General features: G+C 51.5%; 1 protein-coding gene across 6 annotated transcripts in view; it reads left to right on the top strand.

The window, feature by feature from the left end:
* LOC112109469 (collagen alpha-1(VII) chain-like) overlaps positions 1-25,913 on the top strand; it is a 102,496-nt gene that overhangs the window by 27,239 nt on the left and 49,344 nt on the right. For all 6 annotated transcript variants that reach the window (XM_029910802.1, XM_029910805.1, XM_029910806.1 and 3 more), the window contains 13 exons: positions 291-326; positions 805-864; positions 1,687-1,812; positions 4,091-4,162; positions 4,637-4,672; positions 6,302-6,361; positions 9,055-9,099; positions 11,424-11,459; positions 12,375-12,410; positions 15,795-15,851; positions 17,407-17,478; positions 19,550-19,621; positions 21,889-21,924. In XM_029910802.1, the coding sequence (XP_029766662.1) occupies positions 291-326; positions 805-864; positions 1,687-1,812; positions 4,091-4,162; positions 4,637-4,672; positions 6,302-6,361; positions 9,055-9,099; positions 11,424-11,459; positions 12,375-12,410; positions 15,795-15,851; positions 17,407-17,478; positions 19,550-19,621; positions 21,889-21,924 (744 nt within the window). The remainder of the gene's footprint in view (positions 1-290; positions 327-804; positions 865-1,686; positions 1,813-4,090; positions 4,163-4,636; positions 4,673-6,301; positions 6,362-9,054; positions 9,100-11,423; positions 11,460-12,374; positions 12,411-15,794; positions 15,852-17,406; positions 17,479-19,549; positions 19,622-21,888; positions 21,925-25,913) is intronic.

Genomic DNA, 25,913 nt, shown 5'->3' with positions numbered 1-25,913 from the left:
CCCCCCCGCCGCAGAATTGCCAACGACGACCGGGAGCGCGGAAGGACACCCGCCTAGGGCACCAAAAGCCCTGGCGCCGCTCCTGTCCACGACCATGCTTCCTGTGCCCTTGTAGTGAGTGGAAGCAGCAGATACTAGCTCACAGTTATGACCAGCCGGAGATTCTCTGTGCCCCTTGCAGATTACACAGAAATCTCTGACATGGTTCCCGATCCCATGCAGGGCGTATTTCACCCAGCCCTCTTCCCCAGCAATGATCACGGGCTCTGTAACGTTCTCTTCATTCCTAGGGCACTAAAGGAGATAGAGGAGAAAATGGTCAAAAGGTAAGAGACGACTTTGGTACCATACTCAAGGACTCTCCTGCTTAGGCCGCTGTTCTTACACCATTAGAATTCATGTCTTGCTGTCCCTTCCTGGCTGTTCTCTGTACACAAAAGGGCTTTGTTCAGTAATGCTGCGTATATAGAGCTAATCACTGTAGACTATCAGCTGCTGCCTACTGCTGTCTCTTGTGTTTTCTCCAGCGTCGAGCTGTTTAGCTTCTCGCTGTAGTTCTCTCCCTCTGGGAGTGGGCCATATAACTCTCCTCCCTCAACGGCAGATGCAACAGCCTTACATCCATCTATCTTGGGTGGGTTCTGTAGCTCCCGTATCCGGAGTATTGACTTCAGTGGGAGTTGGATTGGGCCTGAAGTGAGCAGCACGTAGTGACGTGTCCAGTATGCTTTTGACAGGCCCATGATGGAGGAAGTGGTGTGTTTCTGATTGTTCTGGATCTCCTCCCCTTGTCTCTCTTTACAGGGAGAACCAGGAATTGGGTTCAGAGGCCCCGTCGGTCAGGCTGGGCCCCCTGGGTATAAGGTAAGTGGACAGGATCTCACTTTGTGCGCACATCATCCAAGATGCTCTCTCTTTGTGCCCCTTGCTGATCGCACAACCACCATGCAGGCAGGCACCAAGGGTCCACGGGGTTCAGTGGGGCTCGCAGAGATGGGCTACCAAAGCCAGTCAAGGCTCTGGGGGGCAAGACCACCCGTGTGTTCCAAACGCACAGCTCTGGGGGCTGTTTCCTGCATGGCACCATTTCACACCAGACATTTCCTTTGGGGTGGGCAGATGGAGGGTTGTTTTACCGTTGCCAGAGCCGGATGCTGAAGAATCAGGGGCGAAGTGCATTAACCAGACTGCGCTTGTGAGATCCCAGGACTGAAATAAATGGGGTGCTGCAGGCAGGTCAGGATTGGGGGGCATTGGTGGAGCCATTTCGGGCTGGAATAATAGAGGTGAACTCGCAGGTCAGCGTTAAGATGCTCTGGCAGAGCAGTGTGGGGCATCAGGGCTGCAAGGGCTGGGGGGTGGGGGTGCTGCTGCAGGGCAGAGGTGGGAGTGTGAGCTGCGTGGGAGCCGAGGACTGGGCGGTGGGGGGTGTTGCAGGTCTCACGAGGGCAACGGTGTGCAGAGAGGTGCCTGTCGGCCCTGTGCCTGGCTCAGGCCAGTGTCATTAGGCCCTTCCTTGCATGGGCACTCGGTGGACTCACCAGTTAAATCCGGAAGGAGCAGTAGATGACAAGGGAGCAGAGAACCCCTTGCGAATAGCCTGCTGGTCATGGCTACAATGAGCTGTGTTACCAGGGAGCCCGCGGCTCGTGTTGTGACTACATCCACATGATTCCTTTGCCACAGGGGGAGCCTGGGGCCCCGGGACCTCCGGGAGTGCAGGGCATCCAGGGTGTTCGTGGCAACCCTGGCATTCCAGGATCGCCGGGAGAGAGAGGAGCCCCAGGTCCATCGGGCATCCCGGGGCAGAAGGTAGGTGACATGTCATGGGCACTAAAGAGTGAGTGTGGTGGTGGGGGGGAGAGGACTGCATTGTACCCACAATCGCAAGGCACGAGGGTGCAAACAGATGCTGAGACTCTGTGAGAAGCCGTGTGGTGGGAGGGACCTCACGCAATGTGGGACAACCAGTCCCAAGGGCCATTACCGTTCCCCCACACCCAGCTGAAATCTTGCCTGTGAGATTCAGGAGGCAGAGCTGTTCTCCACACACGTCCTGCTGCCGGAGCACGAAGACCTTCCTCCCCGGGAAATGGCTGTGTCACCCTGACACAGACTGTTATCAGCCTCAGTGCTACAAGCACAGCAGTTACAGCGCGGTGAGCAAGCTCTCGTGTTGTGAGCGAAGAACTGCATGATGCACGGGGACAGTTAATCTTTGCCGGGCGCTGCTGACGTTGGGATGTTCCTTTGCTCGGCTGTTCCACGCGACACCGAGAGCTGTCCCAGGTGTTGAATCACCGGGGCGCTTGGAAGCTGCTGTATCTAATGTTAGACCACATCAGCCAGTCCAGCCCAGGAAAAACGAACAGTAGCCCCCTCCCAAGCACTGGTCCCCTTGCATGATGCCCGATCACTTGCCCTCCAGCAGTGGTTCACTCTTTCCCCCTCTTCCCTACGTTTATTAACTCCCCGAGGCTGTGAAGCCACAGGGGACCATCTAAGCTGACCTCCTGTGTAACACAGGCTAGGGAACCTCACCCTAGAGATTCCAGCATCAAGCCCAGACCTGGTCTGTGAGCTAGAGCATCTCGTCTCTATCAGCTTGTGTGGATGGTAGCACACTGGAGAATTTCAAATGACCTACTCAACAGTCGAACCTAGGGATGGTCAGACTGCATCAGACCCGCGCTCCATCTAGCTCAGTAGCCGATCTCTGACATTGCCTAAACAAGCTTTCTCCCTGGGATGGATCTCCAGATCTGCCTGCAGAGTCAGCCACCCTCTGGGCCCAAAGGGATCTTCTTTTTCATTCCTAGAAAAGCTCAGAGTTGCTTAGTGTGATTTAGGGAGATGGAGGCTGTTCCTCAGCCGCCCCCTTGTAGAGGGGTTTGGCCGGGGCTCATCCTTCTCCAGGCGGCGGGGAACCACACCACCTCGCTACTTCCTTTCAGTTGTGACGGGCAATTAGCCTGGCCATGGGAGTCTCTCGCTGCGGCAGCAGTAGAGGCAAAACACAAATAGTTATTCACGCCGGGTCGGCGGGCAGTAGTGAGTCACAGGCTCAAGTTCTCAGACAGGAGCTGGGCAACTGTTATGTAATGAGCAGGCCCCGGCCCTGGGTCAGGGCGTCAATGGCTCAGGCCCTCAGGTAGGGCTGAGCAAAGGCAGGTAGACAGCAAGTCCAGACTCTTGGCTCCGAAAGGCCTGGGAGAGGGGGAGACTGACACCCACAAGTTGGGTGGCAGGGGGGACACAGCCCCTCCTTCTCCACTGCGTCCCAGCCCGGGCCCTAGCAGCGGCAGAAGACCCGCTGCTGCGTCAGTGGGGATCCTGGCCGCAACACACGGACATAGGCTCTGACAGTGCTGCAGCCAGACTAGGGTCGGCTGCCCCGGGCTACTTCCTAACTCCCCCTTCTGTGGTACCTGGGTCCAGACGGTGTCCTCCGGGGGGTCCAGCACCATGGGCTTCGCAGGGTAACTTGCGAGGGGCAGGCTTGACAGCTCCTCAGGGCTCTGGTCAGCGTCAGGCGTCGGCAGGTCAGGCCAGTCTCTGGGTCTGCTGCCGGTTGCCAGGGTCTCCTAACTGGTAGGGGAGGGATAGCTCAGTGGTTTGAGCATTGGCCTGCTAAACCCAGGGTTGTGAGCTCAATCCTTGAGGGGGCCACTTTAGGGATCTGGAGCAAAAATCAGTACTTGGTCCTGCTAGCGAAGGCAGCGGGCTGGACTTGAGGATCTTTCGGGGTCCCTTCCAGTTCTGTGAGATAGGTATATCTCCATATTAAAAAAAAGAAAAGGTGTCTGGCCTCTTTGGCGGCTGTTCTTCTAGTGAGCTCTGGGGTTGAGTTTTTATACTTCCTGTCCTGCGCCTTGACCTCTGGGAGGCGGGCGCAGCATTTGCTGGCTCCTCCCACTTTGGTGTCCAGAGAGGCTCGTCCCTCTCGGGGGCGGTGGGGAACCACACCGCCTCGCTACACCCCTCTTTTAACCCAACCCCCTGCCCAGTTGCCTTACAACTATTGTAAGCTTCTTCTACTGTTTAGGCCATTTACTGCCCATCTCCCTCTTAACGGCTTTTCTGTTTGAAGGGGGAACGCGGTAGGAGAGGCAGGAATGGATCCACTGGGCCGGCAGGACCTCCAGGGCCCCCGGGAAAACAGGTGACCTTTGGTTACTTTCCCTGTTGCATTCCGTGAGTGAGCTACTCGTACCCTTGTTATTGTATATTTTGTGCGTTCCCCAGTCATGGACCAGGATCCCGTCGGGCTAGGCGCTGTACAAACACAGATCCTTAGTGCACAGACCCCAGACTCTGAGGGGGAGTCCTACACAGGGGCTGGGAGGGGACGGAGCATGGATCCTTCCACATGCAGATTTGGCCTTGGGTCAGGAGTGAGGCCCAATGGCAGAGGGATCACGGCAGGGAAGTTCGTGCTGCTGCTGCCCATGCTGTATCTGTCCCGTGGAGGGAGGGAGGGCTTTGTTCTCCGGCTCTCAGCCCAGTTCTTTTCACCCGCTCTGAATTCCTTTTGCTGTGTGTGTTACAACCTGCCTGCCGCTCGCCGGCTCCGTTCCTTGGGGCACGGTGCATCAGAGGTGTCACAAACTCAAGTGTGTGTCTCCTTGCTCTGCAGGGGATGCGAGGGCTGCCCGGGACCAATGGCAACAAGGTGAGCTGAGGATGGCGGGAAAGACAGAGACGATGCCAGTATGAATCCCAAAATGGTAGCCTCTGCCCAAAGCTATGGGCAGGGATGGAGGGGTGGGAATTGCACTCTGAGGAGGACTGAAAGGAAACACCATGACTTCTCACTGCCGCCTGTCTCACCCCATACAGCTGGAAGCCAGGCCTGACCCCATCCAACATCCCCACCTGCTTAGGGTTGCCTGGTGACTGGTTTTTGACTGGAACGTCTGTTCAAAAGGGGACCTGTACAGTGTCCGGTCCAATGCACTGACTGGACACCAACAGTCCAGTTACCGCGGGTGTGGGCAGGGAGAGGCGCCGGGTCATCAACCCGCACCAGCTCCTGCTCAGCCAGGGCCGCCTCCTCCTACCTGCATCTCATGGGCAGACAGGCTCCGTATCAGGGGCTGCAGCTCCTGTCCCAGCCCTGGAGCAGAGGGAGCCCAGCTGGGGGGACGGGAGGGTGGTGGAGAGGATCGAGTGATGAGGAAGAGGCGGAGCAGGGGGCGGGGCCTCAGGAGGCGGAGGCAGAGCAGAGGGTGGCGGAAGGTTCCGGTGCTCCTGCTGTAGTGTGCGGTTTTCAGAAACTCGAAGTTGGCAATCCTACACCTGCTCCCCCTTCATGCACTTTCCCCCTGAGGACCCACACACCCGAATGGTCTCCTCCAAAGCAGTGTTAACAGACGAGAGGCCTGATCCCAAGCCCAGGGAGGTTTTTCCGTGGATTGCCATGGGTTTCCGATCAGGCCCCTACTTGAGGGATTATCGCTTTCCACTAACTTGTAAAAAATGGAAAAATTAATTAAGAAAACGCTGGAACGGATGGGATCCAGGCGAGGTGCCCTGCCCGGTTGTGTTGTTTTTTGTTGCACGCCAGGCCCGTGCCTGTGCTTTAAGCTGTGTCTGTGCACCACAGTTAACCTGGGTGATTAAGCCCCTTTGTTAGCTTCGCCCAAGTGTGAGCATCCCCGCTGGCGAGCCGTACCTGCGTCACTGTGTCCTCATGCTGTCTGCGCTTGCCCGTGTGTACCAGGGGCATAGCCCACGCGTCTTTGTGCTGCGATGCTCTAGGATTCTTTCCTGGTCAATTGCAGGAGAACTTCTCTGTCCTTCAGGGGAAACTGTGGCACGGCATTGGAGGACTGTCCCCACTCGAGTGGTTTAGCCAGTGTCCTCACATCAAAGTGGGCGAGTTCCAACCCAAGTTTCCTGTCTTAAGCCTCCTCCAAACCCAGATCCGAGGTTTTTCTGTGTGGACTGTAGGGGAGTGTGGGTTAACTGTGCAGCGCAGACATGCCCTTTGATGTTGCCCTCTTAAATTGTGGCCCCTCCGGGCAGGGGCTGTGATTTGTCACCTGTCTGTGAGGCAGCAATCCTGCTGTTGGCACTAGAGCAATAACAAGGGGATAAGCGTGGTTTGGGCCCAGCCGTTGTGGTCTTTGCAATACAAGGGATTGAGCCAATGCCCGCTGGAATTGATGGTAAAATGCCCATTGATTTCAGGGGGCTTTGCCTCATGCCCTACGTAATAACAGAGAGGTCTGGCGCCGAGAGGAGGAATGTGCGGCTGTGTCCCTGAAACAACCCCTTTGTGTTCCTTTCTGTTGTGCAGGGGGAGATTGGCCTTGGTGTGGCAGGTGCGAGAGGTCCCCGTGGACTGCCTGGCTCCGGGGTAGGTTGTTCCATCACCACGCCAGGTTCTGTTCGGTTCTCTCATTGCAGTGTCTGTTCTGAACGTGCTAAACGAGTTATCGTGCAATAATCACTCCTATCAAAAGCCCCTTCAGGTGCTGACCCTTTGAATCCTTTTGAATTTGTACTGAGACCAAATTTGGCCATGCTCAGAGGCGATGGGCTCTGTCCACCCCACACACACCTGTGCCTCTGTGGAGTTGGCATGAAGCTAATGCTCCCTCCCACCACTACTGATCTGCCCCCAAGGTGCAAAGGAGGCGTCATGGGAATTACACTGACTGTTTGCGTCTCTCTCGGAGCCACCAGACCATGGTCTCCTGCCCTGCTCCTTTGCACTCAGCCACCCCACCCCGCCTCCCGGTGGCATAGGTGGAAACCACACCTCAGTAAGTGAACATAACGGAGGCTGAGGGCCTGATGCTGATCTCATGGAGGGTATGTCTCTGCAGAGGAAAACCTGATCACGGGCTACCCTACCCCTGAGCTACCTTAAATCCAAGTTAGTGGGGTAACAGCAACAGTGAAGACAGATACTGCCTGAGCTGCAAAGCCTGGCATAGACCCTGGGTACGGTCTTAGCTTAAATACATAAATAAATAAAGCCCACACTTCACTGCTAACATCACCCGCGCTAGATGGCTTCAAGCTAGCTCAGGTAGGCTAGCCTGGTGCACAGCTCCTGCTGTGTAAAGTTACGCTTGCACTCATGTAGCTTCATGGCCTTCCGTGGATTTACTCCTCATCTACACTGCCATAAACATGTGGCTGTCCAGCCAGCCTGGCCTCCCAGATCTTTCTGTTCATTTAAAATTAATTAAAAGAATTAAGCGTGAATTCCTCTCTGCCTCCCCACCCCCGGAATAGAATGTACGCAAAGTTTTAACAAATGAACGGATATGTCTGTATAGTGCCAGCCATAAAGGGGCCCGATCCTGGAGGTGCTACTGTCGTATAAATGTCGTATAAACCTGAAGCGGGGTTCCAAAGAGGATGGAGCTCGGCTGTTCTCAGTGGTGGCAGATGACAGAACAAGGAGCAATGGTCTCAAGTTGCAGTGGGGGAGGTCTAGGTTGGATATTAGGAAACACTATTTCACTAGGAGGGTGGTGAAGCACTGGAATGGGTTACCTAGAGAGGTGGTGGAATCTCCATCCTTAGAGGTTTTTAAGGCCCGGCTTGACAAAGCCCCTGACTGGGATGTTGGGGTTGGTCCTGCTTTGAGCAGGGGATTGGACTAGATGAGGTCTGTTCCAACCCTAATATTCTATGATTCTGTGAAATAATTATTGATAAAAAAATAAACATCTTATTAGTACATTTGACTAGTGAGAGCTGAGCTGCTTAAGCAGAATAACCCCCCCCCCCCAGAGTGCAGTACCGGGGCGGGATGCAAACCCTCACGCAGCTAGATCAGAGAAGACGTCTTTATATGCTGCTTCCTCTGTGGCCGTTCTATGAATAAACTGACTTTACCATGCAAGACATTTATACGAACCCACCAGCTGCCAAGAGAGCTGTTCAAATAGGCACCTGGGAAGCACCGCTGACTGAGAATGTCAACAGCTGTGTAAGGTCTAGTGTAAATCTTGCTAAGGTGGGTTTTTTTTTGTGGGCCGGGGGAGGTAATAAAACAATGAGGAGCTAATTCTGCTTTTAGTACTGTTGGGTAAATCTAGAGTGAATCACTGGATTCTTTGGCATTACGCTGAGTTTACACTAGTGTAACTGAGATGAGAACCTGGCCTCCCGGGGCGTACTTAGGTCTGTATAAAGGTCTGGCACTTGCAGTCAGACAGCTCTTCCAGGATTTAGCTTGTAAGGCCAAAATGTACTCAATGAATTAGCCGGCAAGGCTACAGTGCATATGTAGGTTTCTGAAGGGTTAATGCATGAGTAATAGGTGTTCTAAGCACGGTAGAGACATGGGCCGTGTGTTGTAGACGGGTATAGGCACATGGGTTACATTTCATAGGAAGGCTACATGTACACACATTTTGTAAAGGGATAGGTAGATAACAGGCAAGCAATTCCTATCGACAAATGTAGAGGGGACAGAGCAATGAAGTGCATTCCAGGCCAGATTCTGGGCTGCCTTATTTACGGTGCGTGGTCTCCCTGACGTTCATGCAAACGGAACTCGGCCCTTTGCTTGTCACAGAACGACTCCATAGAAAAGCATCTGACCCCTCCTGGAAACACTGGGAGCTGAGAAGATAGTTCCCTACCTCAACCTTTTCTGTTGGTTACCCACTGCTCCCTACCCCACCAGGCAGGGACTGCCTTGCCTCCCGTTCCCTACGCCGCACGCACAGGACAGCTGGAAACGCAGCTTTGCGATGAACGCACTGTGACTTTGAAGTGTCCAGGTCACCGTTCTCCACTTACGGCAGGGGAACTGGGCACTAAATAATAGACCGATGGCAGAGGGTCCAACCCTACAGGCTCTTTGGTCCAAGTCCTCAAAAGTATTTAGGCGCTGAATTCCCAGCGGTTTCAATGGGAGTTCGGCTCCTAAATACCTTTGAGGATCTGGGCCGCTATGCACAGGTCATCCATTGACTTCAGTGGGAGCGCCATGCATGGAGGGCTCGCAGGATGGGGGTGTGTGTATTATCCATGCTTCGTTGTTTGTAGACACAGTAATGAAACTAAATCTCTCTTTGCTAACAGGGGGAGGAGGGCATTGCAGGAGTCCGAGGCCCCATTGGCATGATGGTAAGTCAATCAGAACAAAAGAACGGCCTTAGAGGGCCAGACCAGTGGTCCCTCTAGCCCAGTATCTCGTCTTCTGACAGTGGCCGATGCCAGATGCTTCAGAGGGAGTGAACAGAACAGGGCAATTATCGAGTGATCCAGCGTCTGAAGCCTATGAGGATGGTTTTGTGGCACCAGGCCCAAGGCTGGCTGGTGAGATGCCCTAGATGTGGACGCTGCTATAGGATGAGGTTTTCAAAGCCACATAGGGACGGCTGCCCACTTCCCACTGATTTTAATGGGAGTTGGGTGTGCAGATCCTATAGGTGGATTTGAAAACATGGGCCACAACGCTGAGTGTAACTGACTTGCATTCCTTGCCCATTCAGCGTGACCCTTCCACAAAGGGCTTTTTGATTCAGCATGCAGTTCCGTTCCCCCTGCATCCCTTTCTCTGCATGATCTCATGGAGCTCCGAGGCCGTACGAACTCTTGCCCTGTGTTCCCAGAGGGGTGAGTTATGGGCCAAAAATCCCTGACTAGGTACAGCAATAGCAACACACGATTCCGGGGAGTACCCGCAGATGGGAATAAAGGAGAAGTAGATGGAATGTGATGGGAAATAGTGACAGTTGTGGAAACCCAGAGATTATGCATCCGACGAAGTGGGTATTCACCCATGAAAGCTCATGCTCCAATACGTCGGTTAGTCTATAAGGTGCCACAGGACTCTTTGCTGCTCGTCCAGAGATTATTGCATCGCAAAGCCTGGTGGTAAATCTCATCCTTAAACGCAGAGCACGGTGAGGGCACCTCTTACATTATTAAGGCAGAATAATCTAGTGGTTAAAGCAGCAGGGTGGAGTCTGGAGACTTGAGTTCCATTCTCTGCTCTTCCACTCTGTGTGCCCTCATAGACTTTAAGGCCAGAAGGGACCATCCTGATCACTGAGTCTGACCTCCTGCCCGTGGCAGGCCACAGAACCTCGCCCACCCACTCCTGTAGCAGACCCCTCACCTCTGGCTGAGTTACTGAAGTCCTCAAATCATGGTTTAAAGACTTTATGTTACAGAGAATCCACCATTTACATTAGTTTAAACCTGCAAGTGCCCCATGTTGCAGAGGAAGGCGACCCACCCCCGGGTCCCTGCCAATCTGACCTGGAGGAAAATTCCTTCCTGACCGCAAATCTGGCTATCAGTTAGACCCTGAGCATGTGGGCAAGACTCACCAACCAGACACCTGGGAAGGAATTCTCTGCAGTAGCTCAGAGCCGTCCCCATTTCGTGTCCCATCTCCGGCCATTGGAGATATTTGCTGCTACTGGTTGCAGGTCGGCTTCATGCCATTGTAGGTAACCTCGATGTACCCTCGTGGAATTCGTTTAAAATGTCTGGACCCCCTTTCCTCACCCATCTGTAAAATGGGGATAATGATCCTTCCCCAACTTTGGAAAGCGCTTTGAGATCTTTGGATGCTATGTTAGTGCAGACGATCGTGTGGGGATGTAGTTCAAAGCCTAGCAGGCCAAAAGCCATGGAAACCTGCCTCCTGGTTGTGTAGAGCCGGAGGGTAGGATGGAATGGAGCCACTGGTGACTCTAGAGTGGGTCTCACACTGCTTCTTCTGCAGTGTTCCCAGGAAGGATTGAATACGTCCATCAGGAGTAGATGGATGGTTATAAATGGAGAAGCTACAGTTCTTCTTCTGCACCACTTTGAGAATCAGCAGCCCCAAAGGAAGGAAAAGAGCTAAATGGGGGAAGTCAGAAAAGTGCAAGTCTTTATTCACCTGTTCCACAGCGCAGCGGGGGTTGGGATGCTCAGTAGTTAGGTGCTCATCTGGGATTCCAACGTCCAATTCCTTGCTTTGTGCTGCAAGCTTTGTGTGACATGGGGCCAGGCGCTTAGGTTCCAGATCCTCAAAGGCATGTAGATGCCTAACTCCCCCTGCCCTATGCCATGCGGTAACAGCACGTCCCCGTCTCACTGGGGTGCTGTGAGGATCAATACATTACAGAGCGTGAGGCGCTCAGATACTAGAGGCTGTATCAGTATCTCAGACAGATAGATCGCTTTGCCCCATGCATATGAGGAGACGGGCCCGAGTCCTTTTGGGGATCCAGTCGCTTGCCACAATCGGGGCCTGAGTCTCCTCTTCTGCTGCCTTTGACAGCAGAGCCGTTCTACCAAGTCACCCCGGCGGGAGTGAGAGGCGACTCAAACCCTCTGTGCCACGCTCGTCCTGTCCCCGGAGCTCTGCCCTCGCCTGAGGAGGTTGCTGCTGCCTGCCACGTTGCCCCCACCAGGTGTTCGTTCTGACATGCTGTTTCATGTGTTTGCAGGGTCTGAAAGGCCTGCCCGGAGCGAAAGGAGAAAGAGTAAGCAGCGGTCGTCTTAGCTGGACTTTCTGCGGCGCCTGGATGGTCACCTCATCCAGGCAGACCTCCAGTGGACTCCATGTTCCCCAGCGCCCTGAGTGATGGACCCCATTGCTGAGGACATATGCTCCTAAGCATATTTCAGCCAGTCTCCACCCATACATTATTCACTCTCCCTTTGCTCTGGTTTCCAGGGCCAGATTCTTGGGCGAGAGCCATGGAAGCTACCCAGGCTAAAATACCGCTCCCTAATCAAACAAAAACAAACCCACGTTTGCAACCACCTTAAATCCGGTCATTGTGTCGTGTAGATGGGGGGCGATCCCTATATGTGAGCTGGGGAAAATAACACTGAGCTGCCTCATGGCGCTGTAGACCACGGGGAAACCGGTTGATGGTTGTACAGTGCTTTGAGAACGTAAGGTGGTATTTAGGGGGAAAGTATAGTGCGGATTATTCTTCCTGCCAGACCATGAGGAATCCCAGGACTCTGCCTTTTGTGGGATTATCAATGCCTGTTTGCAGAGATCTGGTGAGAAGGACACCCCCTGTTTTACATTTGCTAGGAAAACCCCAAACACATAGGAGAGCGTTGTATAAAGGCTTTGTCTAGGGGCTTGACCAAGGGACTGGGGATCAGTGCTTGTGGGTTTGGTTCCTGCTGTTCTGCAAGTCACCTAAGTCCTCTGGGCCTCGGTTTCCCCAGCTATAAAATTGGGATAGCGACACTTACGTTACATGCGACTTTGTGTGATGAGTTAGTCATTGCGAAGCGATTCCAGGTGCTCAGCTGAATTGCATTCTCTGAGCATAGGTTGCTATAGTTATAGATAAGAGCAGTTTGTAAACAGATGGGTGTACTGAGTGATGTGCCAACGGCAGAGAAAAAGGCTTTCATTGTCCTTTTTGTTTCAGGGTGATCGCGGCCTCCTGGGACCCAAGGGAGAAAGAGTAAGGGACATACAAAATGTTGACTGTCTGGGGGAGGTGGGATATAAGAAGTTGGAAGGGCTTTATGAATGCCAGTTGGCAGTTGGACACGTGTCTAAAATAATGTCAATGGGTGGACAAATTAGAGACATAAATGAAAAAAAATATGTTTTCAGACATCTGGGACCTCTGCTGTTTTCTAACCAAGTAGAAGAGAGAGCTGTATAGTGCCTGGATAGTGGTGCAGCTAATCTGAAGCAAGTTCTGGACAAGGATCCTGAACTTTGGTGTCTGCATTGGCCTCTTATCTCAGAAGACCTAGGTTCAACTCCTGCCTTGGTTCACAGATGGAAGGCATGGCGTTTGTAGACCCAAGTTTGTCCCTAGTAGACGTCTGTCTTTACCAAGAACCAAGCCCAGTATACTAAGTTAGATATGAGATGAATTGGTGGAGCTATATGAAGAAGCTTCAACCATTTTCTGCTAGCACCATGGCTGGCTGAAGTCACTACTATGAAACCTTGCTTTCATAAGAATTCAGAAGGAATCCTTCACCCACCACAAAAATGCAGCCACCGCTGATGTGGAATGTGGCAGCTGATTAATGTTGCGCTGTACTGCTTTGTAACAGTTTAGGACAGGAAGTGAAAAATATATCTGATTACAGTTTGCACAGTTTATCCCCAAACATGTTAGAGTCTTAAAAATCATGAGATTGATTATATCAAGTAATATTAAACCAACACCAAGAAGAGATTTGAAAAGTGCCCCATTGCCTTCGTCCAGAAAGTATTGAATCTCTGTCAAGTTTCCTGTTAACTTTTCTCCTGGGTGAAACGGCTTGTTAGTAAAGGAGGTTTAGAAAACCTACATGGCAATTCTACCGTTGAGCCAAAGAGTATTAAATGATTAAGGCTGATTTGTGTCTGAAGAATCTACTTTCAAAGGCGCCCTGCTCCAGTGACAAATCAATTCTTAATCTCTTTCTTGAAGGTACCTGAAAATACTTCCCAACCTAAAGGAATGTGGAATGCCTTCTCCAAAGGATGCCTTAATAAAATATAAGGAGGCTGGTGAGATAAAACAGGACGGGGGAGATCATTGGGGTGTGCTTAGTTCTTCCAATAATTGCTTCCTAACTTTCTTCCTAGCTCCTGCTTCACTTGTGCGAAACTCTCTGTGTTATGCAGGACCTCGGAATGGATGAGCCCATAGTCTCTTCTGGTCTTAAAAATCTGTTAATCCCAATCCAGTTTGCTTTGGAACCCTTCAAGCCCAGGAAAGTGGAAGAGTGTCTCAAACTGGAAGGGACGATGATGATGATTAATTTACTATTTGTATTGCAGTCAAGATCGGGGGCCTCTTTGTGTTGGGTGCTGTGCAAACTCACAGTAGAGTCCCTGCCGCAAATGGTTTACAGTCTCCAGAGAAGCTAACAAGGAGGCCGCAAGATTTAACTGTGCACTTTGTGCTACTAACGTTCATAGTTAATTAGCAAACAAAGACTATGTTTGGTGCCAGCTAAAGCTTCATCAAGACACGTCCCATCGATCCAAAACCTGAAAAGCATGGAAATAAGAAGTTGTGCATTCCTTTCCAGCGTCATCTTGCGTGCTACACTGTCAAGAATACACTGCAGTGCTCCATGAGGGTTTCACTTCCCTCACCAACAGATATTGACATCAATATAGACCCATCACCAGACTCATGCTGTAAGGCAAAACCTCCCTAGTGTCCTCCCAAGGCTGCATATCCACAGATAGCACATTGGACTGTCCCATATTCCATGCCTTTGGGGAGTTATTCTCCCTTAACGCTGCTGACATCACCATCAAGTGTTGGGGCTTAACTCATTAATGTTTGTAAAGCTACCACTAATACAGCTCAGACGCCCAGTGCTGGGATGTTGACAGGGTGTGAACGCGACTGAAACACATTCATTGCAAAATTCAAACGGCGACTCCCAGAAACGTGTTCGCACTATTCTCCCAGCTCTGCGTTTGAGCACATGCCTGAACCCCACACTCTGCCGTTCGCCCATCATCCATTGATACTTCTCCATCCCTCAACCCCTTCAGCTGTCATCCTTTCCCTGGTCCTCCTCTCTCAAAGAAAGAAACACGGTCTTGTGCTCTGAGCTGGGGACTGCTGCTCAAGGACCTCCTGCATTCTAATCCCAGCTCTGCCACCGATTCACTCGGTGTGAAGGGCTCCGCTCACCGCAGGTGCGCCCTCTTGTGGGTTGGGCTGGGAATTAGCTTTTGCCCGTTGTGGCGCCCCCTGTTGTCAGTCCCGCTCTCTTTTTGCAATTCAGAGTGCTCGCTCTTCGTGACTCGGCCCTCTTGGCCAGGCCACTGTACAGTCCCCTGTCCGGGGTATCAAACTTCCACCGGAGAAGCCGTCTGGGTGCCACCTCAGACGGTCTTCTGTTCCACCTCCGGGCCTTGTACCATGTCCCAGTGGCTGGTAGGGGAACCAGGCTTGCAGGCAACTCCGGGTTCCAGCCCAGGGACCCTGTGACTTGCAATCCAGATCTGCTTAGACTCAATCCCTGTTGCTGTTTCCCTGAGCTCCTTCCTACCCCAGCCCTCTATCTCTGGATTTCCACTGGAATTTCCTCAGCTCCCTATGGCTACTTCCCCCCTCTTGTCCTTTTGCCAGACTCCCTCGTCCAGGGCCAGATTCCAAGGTGTGCTCTCCCCCTGGACTTCCTCCTTGTCCCTGACCAACTCCCTTTCCCTCTAGACAGTGGCTGCAGGCTGTGTAGCCCCCTCCTGCTCTCACTTCCTGGCTGTATTATCCTGTCCCAGCTCCTCCCTAGCAGGGCTTCATCTGCAGTTGGGCCTTATCAAGCCCTGGCTCCCCTCCAGGTGCAGCAAATAGGGTTAATTTGCCCCTTCTGGCCCACATTAACCTGCTCGGGACTCCTGTAGAGGGAACACCCCATCCTGCCCTCCACGTCTCCATCCCTATAACGGGATACCACGGATGGAGCAGTGGGACATCACCATTATGGTTCGTCCTAGTGCAGCGCTGGGGAGATCAATGTGAACTATCGTTATATTCTGTCTTTCAAGTGAGCGTCACGCTAGGGTGAGGAGCCAGCTCGCCACACTGGGATGGAAGTCTCCCATCTCTGCAGCATCTGCCACCCAAGCTCAGGAATGAACCTAGGTCTCCTGCTTTGCCTCGTGCAGCTCTCGGCCAGCCCATGAAATCGGTGTTGTGGCTCAGGGGCAGGGTGGATATTTTTATACCTTTGTTATTGTTATGTAAATCGCCCAGCATGTTGTCTGCTGAGCCATTCGCAGCAAATGTCGGTCTGTCCAGTGGGGCATATGGTAACTGCAATTCTGCCTCATTGCTTGGGTGTCCATCGACCGTTATTGCCTGTCTGTTTCCTAGGGTGACCCCATTACTATTTTTGGACCTCAAGGCTATAAAGGCAACAAAGGAGATCCGGTAGGTTGTGACCATTCTCTTTGAAAGCATGCCTGCCCTTCAGTAATTGGGAGCAGTTCATTCTCTCATCTGCAGTAGTAGTCGTTGGGTATATGTCTACACTGCAGTGGAAGCCCAGGGTTCAAACCCAGGCACCAGCCTAACCCCCCTTACGTCTGCTCACACATCATGCTAAGCCAGGGCTCAGACCCAGGATTCCACGGGCATGGAGGGTCCGAGCCCGGGTCAAGCTGGGACCCAGGGTTCAAGCCCTATTGCTTTGTAGTGTAGACTCCTGCTCTGGGAGTCTGCCAACAGTATCCCACAGGCTGACTCCCTTTGGCTGGTGGACAGTCAAGTTTTCCCGCACTGCACCATGAACAAATGGTTAGAGTGGCCACATTTTGGGAGATTGTTAGGAAGTTTGGGGTATGGGTGGTTGGACTCGGGCCCGCATAATGCAGTATAGATGCTGGAGCCCCAGGTTGGGACCCAAGGTTCAACAGTTTCTCACCTGGGGTTACAAATGAGTATAGGCACTCAAGCCCTAGGTTAACAAACCCAGGGTCTGCTAACTCGAGTTCTACTAACCCTGGGCTTACGTTGCAGTGTAGATGGACCCTAAGAGTCACAGAGTTTAAAGCTAGCAGGGGCCACCAGATCATCCAATTTGACCTCCTGTATATCACAGGCCACCAAGCACCATCTAGCCACCCTCCACCCCAAGCCAACTGTCAGAATTAGACCCAAGTATTACAGCCCTCAGTCTTAACCTACTTGATTGGTGTTTACTGCTCTCCTGTGTATTCCGTGTCCTGGTTCTGGTTTCTGTGTGTTCAGTGGCTTTTGAGATGGGAGCCCTAGCTGAGTTGATGAACAGGCCTGGTGACTATCTCAGAGGGCTGGCTAGCTCATAAAATGCCCAGCCAGGAGAGATGGAGAGCTCCAGGGATTGGGTAGGGCATAAAGGACCTCTCACCTCTAGGTGGCTGGTTTCGACCCTGGGTTGATTGTCTACAGAGAAGCAGTGTGGGCCAGAGGCTAGAGCATGGGATTGGGGTCCAGCAGATCTGGGGTATGTTCCCATCTTTGCAGTTGGTTAACTGGGCCATCTTAGGCAGTTACTTAACTTCTCTCTTCCCTAGGTTCGGCCTTCTGGAAAATGGGGTTAATGATACCCATTAGCCTTTGCAAAATGCTTTGAGATCTGCAGATGATTGCAGCTGCACAGTGCCAAGTGTTATTAATAATACTTATCTGTGGCTATACAAGCTGCTGCTGAATAATTTTTGCAGTTTGGTTGCCTGTGCGAAACAAGTTGGGTGGCGTCGATCCAGTCCCTAGAGGGCATGGAATTGAGCTACCTTCTCCCCCCTGAGCAGCATTGACAGGCAGCAAGGTGGGGAAGCTTGACCTAGAAATACACCTCTGCAAGTTGTGGTCACTGAGGGCTGCTAGTCCTTAGATGCACGCCTGGTGTAAGCACAGCAAAGAGGCGTGACTAGGTTTGGAAGATGCTGGCTCGTCCTTCTTGGGTTGCAAGTGTAGTTCATGGAGCTTCTGTCTCATCCCGTAGGGTGAACGGGGCCTGCCAGGCTTCGATGGAGACAAAGGCGAGAAAGGGGAGGATGGGCCTGCAGGAGAAAAGGTAGGAACCTCCTTATTTTTTGCGGGTCTTAGGCAGCTTCATTTGTGATATACAGAGCTTATATGTGCACTGCTGCCCTCTATAGGATATCTTGCATAGTAACCGCTCAACGCACTCTACTGGCTGGTGTTCGGGGGCTCATTTAGCCCTGGTCTACACTACAGAGTTAGGTCGACACAAGGCAGCTTACTTTGACTTAACTCGCTAAGCGTCTACACTAAAATTTCACTCCCACTGACGTAACTCGCCCACGACACCGTCTTAATAACACCACTTCCACAAGAAGCATAAAGTCAGCGTTGATGTAGTTAGGGTAATGCAGTGTCAGTGTAGACCAGGGGTCGGCAACCTTTCAGAAGTGGTGTGCCGAGTCTTCATTTTTTCACTCTAATTTAAGGTTTCGCGTGCCAGTCTACATTTTAACGTTTTTAGAAGGTCTCTTTCTATAAGTCTATAATATATAACTAAACTATTGTATGTAAAGTAAATAAGGTTTTTAAAATGTTTGAGAAGCTTCATTTAAAATTAAATTAAATGCAGAGCCCCCCGGACCAGTGGCCAGGACCCGGGCAGTCTGAGTGCTGCTGAAAATCAGCTCACATGCTGCCTTCGGCACGCGTGCCATAGGTTGCCTACCCCTGGTGTAGACACTGCATTGCCTACATCGACTGTGACTGGCTTTCAGAAGCCGTCCCACAATGCCCCACACTGACAGCTCAATCGGTGCAAGCTCTCCTGGTGAGACTGCACATCCCATTGGGGGGGGAGGGATAGCTCAGTGGTTTGAGCATTGGCCTGCTAAACCCAGGGTTGTGAGTTCAATCCTTGAGGGGGCCACTTGGGGATCTGGGGCAAAATCAGTACTTGGTCCTGCTAGTGAAGGCAGGGGGCTGGACTCGATGACCTTTCAAGGTCCCTTCCAGTTCTAGGAGATGGGATATCTCCATTAATTATTATTATTATAATTATTAATTATTATAATTATCTCAGGGGAGAGGGATAGCTCAGTGGTTTGAGCATTGGCCTGCTAAACCCCGGGTTGTGAGTTCAATTCTTGAGGGGACCATTTAGGGATTTGGGGCAAAATAATCTGTCAGGGACAATACTTGGTCCTGCTGTGAAGACAGGGGACTGGACTTGATGACCTTTCAAGGTCCCTTCCAGTTCTACATTTCTATGATTCTCTGACACAGGGAGCAAAGTGTAGACATGCACGAGTGATGTAATTATTGTGGTGGCTGTATCAACAGTTGGGCAGTTCTGATTCTCTCCACTAGAAGGCAGCAGTGCACATACACTCTAGTCAGTTGATTGTGGTATCATCAGGGAAAATGGTGTAACTTCCCCTTCATCAGAGAGCTGGGATTATGATTCCTTAAAAACAGATCAGTTTTGCTTTGTGTGGCTGCTGCAGATCCCAGGGCATTTTCAGTATGGGTTGGTTGGCTTTTCTGTTCTTCCCTACATGCAGCTATTATGCAGCGCGCTGTGCCTTGGTTCCCTCACCTACGCACATGTATAGTTGTATGGTGCTTCGGGATCCTTAAAGGTGCTAAGTAAATGCAGGACACTATTATAATTCTCCGCCATTTCCACCTGTTCCTCCACTGACTGCCCGTTCAGGAGCAAAAGCTGCCAGCGATGTATTTGATGCAGCTCCTGAAAAGGAGGCAGCCGCTGGTCCCGTGGCATATTCTGCGTAAGAAGTAAATTCCCTGCCTCATCAGTCAGGATTCCCCAGGGCTCTGAGAGCTACACCAAGTGACCCCTGTTAATCAAACATCTGGATCAGCGCTTCTAAACGATGGCGCAGAACAAGCCTTTGAGAAGCCAGCAGTGGGGAATTGGGGGGGTGGGGTGGGGATCTTCTTTCTCATGAGGTGATCCACAGAGTGAAAATGTTGGAAAACCTCGCCCCTAGGGGAAATTATGGGTGCCAACTGAGTGGCGAGGAGGCCCCAATCTAGAATCCCAAGTAAAGGTGTAAGGGGGCAGGAGGCGAGGTATGTTTTTAAGTGGAAATGACAATTTCTGAATAAACAAGGCTCATGGTTTGTGTGTTCGATTTTAGGGGGTCAAAGGCGAGGCAGGTGCGAAAGGGGCCATGGGGCTGTTCGGTGCCAGAGGACCAGTGGGGCAGAAGGTTAGTACAATGGCCCAAATGAATGCTGAGAAACCTACATGGTTACCCTCATAGCTTGTCGCTCCACAACTGCAGCTGAACCCTGGCTTTGTCACTTACCTTGAATAGTTTGGGGGGCTGGGGCGGGGGAGACAGGCTCTTCACCGTGGGGCACTGCACCAGGCAGTGTTCAAGTGTTTGTCTAGGCTAGACATTCCCCAGCTTCCACTTCGGTCATCTTGTCCCCAGGTTTTGCCGCCCCAACTCGCACTCCATTTAGAGCACGCCAGTAGTTTTGTTTGCGGTCAGTGTTCTGGAGGAACCAGGTTGTCCAGCGTTTCCCACCATTTGGTTCTTCTGTAGCCTTCCTCAGTGCTATTTTGGGGGTAAGGGATTTTCAGAGGCAAAGCTCTTTCTAGACTTCAGCCTCTTGAATGGTGGAATGTGTCCATGCAGTGGGGGTCTCCAATCACACACCTGGTTTTGGCTCTCCTTTTGACTGAAGACAACCAGCTCACTGGTGGTGGTGCATTCCCCCCAAGCTACATAGTATAAGGACAGTGTGGAAATAGGTTTCCAAGTTCTTGTGATGATCTTTGAGTTCAGTATCAATTTTGTGTGCCTGGCTTGAGCATGACCCTACTGGGGCACCATACTCTGCAGTTGAGTAACACAGGGAGAGACTGGTGCCTTGGAGTGGTTTGGGGTCATTTGATTAGTTTCTTGAGTACACGGTTCCTGGAGTTCACTTTCTTGTTCAGTTTCTTGATGTGCTCTTTGAATGTCAGCATTTGGTCTAATGTGACTCCCAGGTACCCTGGATGTTCGTAGTGCTCAAGGATTGTACCATCCCATGGGTAGCTGGAGCTAGTGCTTGACCTGACGGTATTTCTGGTGGAAAGCGCACACTTGCTAGGGTTGGCGATCAGGAACCATGTGCTGTAATGCTCTCCAAGTGGTGGGGGCACGAGACTGGAAGCAGGAAGTCCTGAGCCTGGGGACTGTGCTGACTCCTTTTGTGGCCTTGGGAATTACTCAAACTCTCTGGGCCCCCTTGCTCTAAGGTCCCTAGTGGTGTAAAGAGGCCTTAAAGGCTGCAGATTTCTCCCCCTCCTCCACAACTTCCTGTGAAACGCCTCTGAGGGTACATCTACGCTACCCGCCGGATCGGTCTATCGGGGATCGATTTATCGCGTGTAGTGTAGACGCGATAAATCGAGCCCTGATCGCTCTCCCGTCGACTGCTGAACTCCAGCAGTGTGAGAGGCGGAAGCAAAGTCGACGGGGGAGCTGCGGCCGTCGATCCCGCGCCGTGAGGACGCGAAGTAAGTGATTTTAATTCGATCTAAGTACTTCGACTTCAGCTACGCCATTCTCGTAGCTGAAGTTGTGTATCTTAGATCGATCCCCCTCTCGCCCCCCCAGTGTAGACCAGGCCTGAGTAAACGAGTTCCCTTGCCATCATAGAGCCAGTGGAAAGGCTGTATGCCAGCCCCCCACTCCTCCTCCTAGGGAGGCACATGGGCAGCTCGGTTGTGCATTGAGTCAGTCTTGAGGGCTGCTCTAACTTACACCAGGCCTGGCCAGGTCCCCCAGCGAGGCCCAGAATACCAGCAGGTGCAGAGGTTCCTGCACTGAGTGCATCTCAGCTGGAAGGATGAATTGGGCCCCTGTGTTTCACTTACCCCATTTATCAACTGGGGATAATGCTACCTCGCTGGGGTGCTGGCCGCCCTCACTGAGATTCCTCACGCGCGCTGAGGATGCACGTTGCCATAAGAGGAGTTGCTGCAAAAGAAGGGGTTGGAGCAAAGTCCACAGAACATCAAATTGCAAATGGAATGAGGTCAGCCAGACCCACTGTGTTTCAGACGATGAATGAAATCCGTCTGACATCAGACCATTTTGTCATCCCAGGGCCCATTTTGCAAGAGTTCACGGTGTTACTTCCATCTCCGAACTGAATAACGACTTTCAATTCCCCCTGCAGTTTCTTCAATCAGAGGTTTTATTTTTCACTTCCCATCCTAAATTGTGTGCCGTGTTGCTGTGCGGCGGTTAGACAGCCGCCGCATCCCACCCCAGAGGTGGCTGCGCTCCCTTGGCAGTCAGTGTGATAAGCGATGTCTGTATTCGTACAGCTAGCAAAGTGCTCTGGGATGATGATATGGGTTTTGGAGGGGAATCCTTGCTAGGGATAAAGAATATCAAGTGACTGAATGGTAATTGTTTGCACAGTGTATAGAAGACTTTCCTGTGTGTTTAACTCATTTCTCCTTCTCTCCCAGGGAGAACCCGGAGAACCTGGCCTGCCTGGATTTGCTGTGAGTTGTGAGAGCATTTCATGTTAGTAGCATTGGGATAATGTCCATTCGGTCTAATGGCCTCATGCTGTACACTGCTGATGAGAGCACCCTGAGCTCTAACTTTCTCAGCGGGCAGTCAACAGGCTCTTGAAAGATTATTACGAACGAGGGAGATGTGCTAACGTTGCCTGGTGTTCAGGTACTTTGATAGCTGGGCTCACAGCACATGGAGGACTCTTGGTACATCCCTTCCTTATGTGGGGATCCATGAATAGCCCCCTCATGGCACATCCTGTTCTTTTTCAGGTGCACTCCTGCGGTGGAAGTGCTAGGGGGGCTTTGATGTGCACTGTGTTCCTCTCTGACTCACTGACAGCTAACGCTGCATGTTTCAAAGGCAGAAGATGCCTCCAGGAAGGAGATAATTTGGGTGAAACTTTCTTGAACACTTGCATGAAAAGGGAGATCTGAACAGCGTGAGGATGGCTGTATGGATCAGTGAGATCAGAGATGCAATTTAATGAGGGCGTTGCATTTTGCATCAAAGAACACCTAAAATATGCATTTCCCCATTTTACTACACTAGCATTTCAGGCGGGTGTACTGTATGGACAGAATTGAAGCTAATATATGTTCAAAATGTCACTTATATATAGGCTTATATATGTCACAGTAGTAGTTAAACCTTAGAATACTGCCATCCACATGAATTCTAAAAAGGATATACTGTAGTGAACTGGCTACTGGAAACGTGCACCAGTGCCCTCTGCTGGATGGAACAAGAACTACTCAATTCTGTTCATAGTCCACATACTGCAAACTAGAAGCTGGTTGAACTATTTCGGCCAAACGAAACAATTTGTCATAAAATGATGTTTTGACTGAACTGAAATGTTTCAGGAAAGCATTTCATATTCTTTGAAATTTCCCATTTTTCAGAAAAAACTCAAAATGAAAAATTTCTGTTCAAAATTTTTGAAAGGATTCAATTTTTTTTTCTTTTTTTTTTTTTGGTGGGAAAATCCCACATCTGTTTGCCATTCTTGACTTTTTTCCCACCGGTTTCCAGGGGGGAAAAGAAGTTTAAAAGGTGACAGAAAGTAGGCATTTTCCCACCAAGTGAAAAGACATTTTTGTTTCAATTTTTTTTTGATGAAATACTAAAAATGTAATGAAAAACGTTGAGCAAACTTTAGAGTCTTTCAGAAATGTTCACGAAAGATGCTTACCATTTTTCAAATAGTTCTACTGTGTGAAAGTGTTTTCCTTTACCTCAAGTGATAGGGGCTGGTGCTTGGGACCTAAAAGGATACAGATTCTATCACCCCTGTTCCTGTGAAATTCCTCATATCCATTCTATGCTGCATAGTGACTATCATGGAACTTCTAGGAAGCCATGGATTGCGTACTATTTATGTGTGTATGATCCAAAGCTTTAATTCCTCATCAAAGTGTAACAAAGACCATGGGCGGCGTGTCAGCTACCCCTTTGGGGAGGCTAAACCCCTGGCCCCGCCCCTTCTGCCTGAGGCCCTGCCCCTTCCTCCCCCTCGCTCGCCAGCATCCCGAGCGCCCCTCCCCCCCCCCATGGCCAGAGGAGCCCCGGCCAAACCAGCTGGCCCCAAGTGCCAGACCGACCCCCAGATATGCTGGCTGGCCTGCCCCCTGAGCTGCCAGCCAGCCTTTCCCAGCTGATCTGCCCAGCCAATCTGCCGTCTGACCGCAAGCCGCCCCAGGTCACCGGCCGGTCCCAAGCTGCCCGCTGGCCCAAGTTGCCCTGGGAAACTGGCCGGCCCAGGCCGCCTGCTGGCCCAAGTTGCCCTCAGGCCTCCAGCCGAGCCCCAGCTCCACGCCGCCGGCCAGAGCTGAGCCCCCACTGGCTTTGGGGGAGAGGAAGGGGTCTCGGGACAGTGCGTGGGTGGGGCCATGGCCAGGGTTAGGGGAGGCCTTTGATTCTCGCTGCCCATGACAAAGACCCTGATTCAGTAAAGTACTTCAGCGTGTGCTTAGCTTAAAGCCTATGCAGAGTGCCACTGAGGTGAGTTTAGGCACGTGCTTAAGTGCTTTCCTGCCTAGATGCCAAAAGGAATAATGTGCCCTGAGCAGTACACAAGGAAGCGGTGACCCCATCTGGTCAATCTCAGCAGGACTCCAGCATGAAATTGCAGACCTCTGTTTAGATACGTTGTTGGGAGTCCCTTCAGATTATATACACAGCCCCGCAGAAAATGACTAGCCGTACTAAAGCAAACGGAGCCATTAGTTAGCTCACCAGCTGCTTGACCCTCTTGAATGGCTGTGGGGGTTATGCTCAGAGTCATTTTGTCTTGCAAATTGCATCCAAACCAATGCTCTCTTCATTCGGTTCTACACTTCGGACGTCATTGTGGTTTTGTATCGTGCTGATTTCCCGACATCTACAAATTTCATCGTATCAGACAAATAACCGCTGGAAATCGGTACCTTGTAAACATTCCTGGTTCAGGAACGCCGGCTAATAAACCTTATTAGGACGCAGTTAATGGGGCATATTTCCTGCATTCGGCAGAGTACCTGTATTGTCGTTGGAGCTGGGCTGGGACGGCAAGATTTCGTTTTAGTTTTGTGAAACCTGTGTCAGCACTGCAGCCTGGCTCCATTTTATCAGAAGCCCCAAAATTCAGCACGGATGCGGGAGAGAGAACCCCTGGACCTTTTGGCCCGTCGCTGATGGGTACTGAGAGATGGATCTTGCGGGGCAATTGTGCCGAGCCTGTGTATGTGCTAGGCGAAAAAAAGGGATGAGCCGGACAAGTGAGTCCAGTCTGCATTCATGAGCCATTGCCAAGCAGATGTAGGTTACCCCACTTTAGCAGCAAGAGTAAGACCAAAGGGGAACATACAGCCAAGTGCCTTATTAGTACCAGGAGGGTCATGCTTGGACGTGCATCTCCTCAGATGCACCAATTTTTATTGCCCTGAGCGCTCATGGAGAAGGGAGCGGGTGCACATGACCGCGAGTCATTAACCTAGCTCCATCAGCGTGCCTGGCACTTTGCAGAACAAAGACCGTCAGGTTTGCTGCCCAGGCGGACTTACAAAATGTTCTGCCCACCCGATGCAGAGTAGCGCCTTCCCCTGGATGAGCCTGGGTTAAGGGCCTGGTGGACTTGAGCGCTGGTGGACATGAGTGACCAGTGAAGAGATATACTCCAGGAGCAGGGGGACAGGAAGGAAGGACACATATTATGACTGTGTGATTACAAGGCTATTCTGATGCCGCTGCTGTAAATGGGTGTTCTGGGGAGTGATTGGACTGAGGAGAGGGTGAGCTCATGGGAGAGGGATGTAGGTAAGGATGTTGCAAGCACAGGGGTGGAGTGGAAGAAGGTGCAGAGACATGTGGGGAGAAGAAAGGAGGCTTGAGGTTGGTGTCATTGGCAGATCAAGGCCTCCAGGATCGCCAACCCCAAATGGTCAAAAATCGTGAGTCAGGCTCACCCAAAATCCCGAGATTGGCTATAAAATCACGAGATTATGTAAAAATAATGGATGTGGGGTTCTTTTCATTTGCCTTCTGCTTTTTGAGCCTTTAGGGTGCACTGGGGTCACATTTTGAAGATTCCCCCACAACCGCGAGGGCTGACTTTTTTTTTTTCAAGAATGAAGGCGGAAATCATCACGGATCCACGTGACTCCAGGAGCTGGGGCTTTAAGGCCAACAGTGATTATCATGAGCCTCGTGACAAAATCATAAGAGTCGGCAACGCCGAGGCCTCTGTGCTAATGCTAACTCCAGACACCTCCTGTCAAATATATACCTCTAAATCCGGTAGGCAATGAGCCTGTGAGCGGTGGTTACAAACCACCCTGTGGCTCGGGAACATATCAGCTCTTTTATTTGGGTTTTCACTGCTGTTCTGAGCAGAGGTCTCCTGCCTGAGCTTGTCCTTAGGAAGTCCCGTTCCCTCCCTTGCGGTTCACATTTCCCCGATGCGAGTGAAGTAATGCCCAATTTGCTCACTTTA

The sequence above is a fragment of the Terrapene carolina genome, unplaced genomic scaffold (genome assembly GCF_002925995.2).
Source record: "Terrapene carolina triunguis isolate 2854851 unplaced genomic scaffold, T_m_triunguis-2.0 Scaffold68, whole genome shotgun sequence".
Taxonomy (NCBI): Eukaryota; Metazoa; Chordata; order Testudines; family Emydidae; genus Terrapene; species Terrapene triunguis.
Note: the sequence above shows the minus strand (reverse complement) of the source record. Positions and strands in the feature narration are given on the sequence as shown.